Source organism: Magallana gigas, chromosome 2, assembly GCF_963853765.1.
Source record: "Magallana gigas chromosome 2, xbMagGiga1.1, whole genome shotgun sequence".
In the NCBI taxonomy this organism is placed as follows: Eukaryota; Metazoa; Mollusca; class Bivalvia; order Ostreida; family Ostreidae; genus Magallana; species Magallana gigas.
This window is the reverse complement of record NC_088854.1, coordinates 12,795,705-12,799,394: the sequence shown is the minus strand read 5'-3', so window position 1 is coordinate 12,799,394 and position 3,690 is coordinate 12,795,705. Positions and strand designations below refer to the sequence as shown.

At 31.2% G+C, this 3,690-nt stretch overlaps 1 protein-coding gene across 2 annotated transcripts; it reads left to right on the top strand.

Annotated features, from left to right (window-relative positions):
* The first annotated feature begins 401 nt into the window (after positions 1-401).
* On the top strand, positions 402-3,368 carry LOC136272731 (uncharacterized). Of its 2 annotated transcripts, XM_066075076.1 has the most exons (7): positions 402-588; positions 716-1,012; positions 1,188-1,460; positions 1,546-1,893; positions 2,031-2,487; positions 2,746-2,798; positions 2,914-3,368. In XM_066075076.1, exons 1-5 carry the CDS (start codon positions 519-521, stop codon positions 2,144-2,146), a joined length of 1,104 nt encoding a protein of 367 aa, XP_065931148.1. In that variant the 5' UTR covers positions 402-518; the 3' UTR covers positions 2,147-2,487; positions 2,746-2,798; positions 2,914-3,368. The 2 variants fall into 2 exon arrangements, with proteins under 2 accessions (XP_065931148.1, XP_065931147.1); XM_066075075.1 differs by lacking the exon at positions 2,746-2,798.
* The last annotated feature ends 322 nt before the right edge of the window (positions 3,369-3,690 follow it).

Sequence of the window (3,690 nt, the reverse complement as noted above, 5' to 3'; positions counted from 1 at the left end):
AACGGTAAACAGAAACCCTATTCTCAAATTCAAAATAAATAAATCACTTTATTTTGCTCGAGTCGGCCTCAAGACCACTCGCCTCATCCAACCCGCATTTACCATAATATCAATGCAGTGTATTTTTAATTTTTAAGCCTTCAAATTAACAGAAAATGCGACATGAAATGGTTTAAGTAATATGTCAGGTAAATCCACCCAATGGCGACTTACAATAGGAAGAGTAATCAGTATAGTTTTAATAAGAACTTCAAAGACAAAATCATCAATTTAAAAATCCCGACTGTCTAAATAAAATGATTTTTTAACAGCTGACATGTATATGTGTTGTAACTTAAATGTATAGAAAACCAGATCTTGTCCTCATTCTTCCTCCATACGACGCATTTCCTTTCTCGTAGTGAACAATGACTGTGTTTTGATGTTGTGACGGTTTGATATAATGAACAACACATTTCCAATTTGGACGAGTCACTTGAAATTCATCTTGTTTACACTTTAGATTAATTAATCACAAAATGTCTGTCTTATTTTGCCTCGAAAAAACTTTGGTTCGTAGAGTTATTGTGATACTTACGGTTGCTTACAGTAAGTTTAATAATGATGTGCTTGATGATTAAAAAAAATAAAGTAAAATATTGATATGAAATAATAACAGCTTAAATATAACTCGAAAGATGCAAATGTTAAAAAAATACGTCTAACCTTTATTCAGGCGTACGACCACAAGAAAAAGATGGAGACATGAGTTTATGGATAAACAGATGTACACTTAAAGTCAATTGGACAATTCAAACCAATCCAGATGGATGTTTTCCGAGTTTATACAGTGTTCGACTTTTAAAGAACAATCAAGAAATCACAACGAGTGGCACCACGCTTACCAGTTATTCGTTTGAAGGAACTGACTCAGAGTCGACATACCGGGTCATAGTTTCGCCAATTCTGGAATGTAAAAACGGTTTTGGACCCCGTGGAAATAGCTTGGACCACAGTATTTCAGCTATCCCGAGTATATCCTATATGTCCACTTTCTGATCCGCACGCATTTGGAATAGAAAAATATTTTATCATTTTAACGTTAAAAATATGCTTTTTTAAGTGAATATAAGATTCAGATATTTGTATTACATATGTCCCAATACTTGAAAATTGGTAAAACTAATCGAAATGTATGTGTATTTTAGGAAGTCAACAAACCTTTATAACCAAATATATTTCCGACGACTTTACTTTACAATGTCCACTAAATGGGTCTTACACACCATTCAGTGTGGAGTGGGAGCACAAAATAGGGATCGATTCAACAATAGTTAGAAAATTTACTACCCCGGAAATCACTCTTACAGACGTATCGTACAAGGACTCGGGAAAATATGTCTGCACTGTTGGATTTTATTCCTGTGGAGGGTCAGGACTTCAAAGGAAGCTTACAAGTTCGGTCAGTCTGAACTTAAATGGTAAAAAAGGTGTTTTATAGTCATTAACATACGTCATTTTGGGGAAATTATTCAAATGCCTAAATTTATTTTTTTTAACTTTTAGGACCACCATACATACCGATGCCTCAACAAACAGTTGTTGCTGATCCTGCCGACAATTTGACGTTATCCTTGAGCTTGATATCCTTTCCAGCTCCATTTAGTTTAGTTTTGGTTAGAAACCAAAATAATGAAATAATTCATCGCAGCAGTGTTTCCTTTGCTCCAACCGAGGTAAAACTTTCTGCTTTCGGAAGGGTAGTTACACTTTATGGTTACAGTTGTCGATTAAATATGCCAAATATTACAAGAGAGTGGTTCGGAACCAACAGCATCATAGTGTTCAACCGCCTGGGGAATTATTCATTTTCTTTCATTGTGGAAGAGTTTTCGGACAAGGAAAATTCTATTGGTACAGTATACTTTTTCTGTTAAATAGCAATACTTTTTTTTAATTGAATATGCTTACAGAGTATTAAAATTTTCAAAATCAATTTCATAACAATTGTTACAATGTAAAATTGTTATGAGTAACACTTTTTTTTCCAGTAAATACAATTCTGCTTGTTTTGGCTAGCACCTGTGGATCGATTCTCGCTGTAGCCACCGTTTTGATAATGCTATTCATTTATTTGGATATCAGGAAGAAAAGTAACTTAATTTAATTAAGCATACTATACTTCTATAAAGTGTATATAATGTAATCCAATGTGTTACGGCTTCTATAAACAGAAATGCGATTTCACATGTTCCTTTTCTTTATTAGTTTTTAACATATTAACGTTTGTTTTATCTTTAGAAAACAACCGGTAAGTATATAATTATGTACTAAAGGTATAGCAATATTCGTCAACTTTTTATTGTATATTTCGCATTAGCATATCTATCTTTTAAACATCTTTGAAATACTTTTTGAAAAGTTTACAAGATAGCGCAGCAGAAGGTAATCGAAATCAAGATACCTACGTTCAGACTTTCTCCTTTGAAAGTAATGGACAAAATGAAGGTAAATGTAAACAGAACTCTGATTTAGAAATAAAAGTTACAAGAAATGCCTTTTTAAAAATGTTTTTTTAATTATTTGTTACCTAAGTCAATAATGTTATAGGAAACAACGCTTTTTGTATGATACATTTATGTTAATCACAAGAAATTGTACTTGTTTATATATAACATATAGGAATTGTAGTTATTTTTCACTAAAATCGGATTTTACGATATGTAAAAGAATTCATTTTGCATCTGACATCTTTTTACGCTTCAGTTCTTCAGATTTTTAATGTCCTAACAATGTGGTTATTAGAAGACCTTTAGATGGTATAAAATTTATTAAATAAAGTGAAAATTTTCACAAAATTTAACTTAAGCGAACTTTTGGTAGAATTCTTCCGTCATCTTTAAAAACAAAATGTTTTTTTTTTCTCTTTTACAGATTATACTTCTCTACGAAAGAATGAACATATGTGAAATGTATTGCAAACATGAGCATCACCACTCTCTCTCTCTCTCTCTCTCTCTCTCTCTCTCTCTCTCTCTCTCTCTCTCTCTCTCTCTCTCTCTCTCTCTATATATATATATATATATATATATATGTGATAAAATGTTTAAATTGATTAATTTAATGACAAACAAACAGAATATACATGTATAAAAGAAGGAGAGCAATATTCAAGATAACAATTGGTATTTATTTTTATTATCTATTACCTTTTTTAAGTTATGAATCAATGAACCCCTTTTACGAATTTGCATGTACATAATTAAAACATAAATCAGATTTAAAACACACATTTTATGTGTTTTTATGGTAAAAACCTCGTAAGTTGTAAGAACTTGTGATCAAACCGTTTGTATATGTTTGTGAAATAAAATATGTTCAAACGAGAATTAGTTCATACATGAATGCATATGCATAGAATAGTTCTTCATCAAAAATGAACCTATGTATGATTCTCATATATGTTATAATATTAAAATTTGGACCTTTATTCCGCCTAAAATAAAAATAAATACTTCTTGTTGAAGGAAAAAAGGTTTAAATTACTGCGTTGACCACTACATGATATTTGTTATTTTTCTACCCTTTCACTATCATGCATTCACAACGCTGTATATACTGAAGAATGGAAACTAAAATAATATAACGCCCTAAAAGAAAAACGCCTTGTTTTCACCATTTTCGTTCATGTTCGTATTTCGAAATAAACTT

Excerpts from the sequence above, each read along its gene's own strand:
- LOC136272731 (XM_066075075.1), top strand. The coding sequence starts at position 519 with ATGTCTGTCTTATTTTGCCTCGAAAAAACTTTGGTTCGTAGAGTTATT. Across the intron at positions 1,013-1,187 it reads CAGTATTTCAGCTATCCCGA|GAAGTCAACAAACCTTTATA; the intron begins GTATATCCTATA and ends TGTGTATTTTAG. Across the intron at positions 1,461-1,545 it reads GGTCAGTCTGAACTTAAATG|GACCACCATACATACCGATG; the intron begins GTAAAAAAGGTG and ends TTTAACTTTTAG.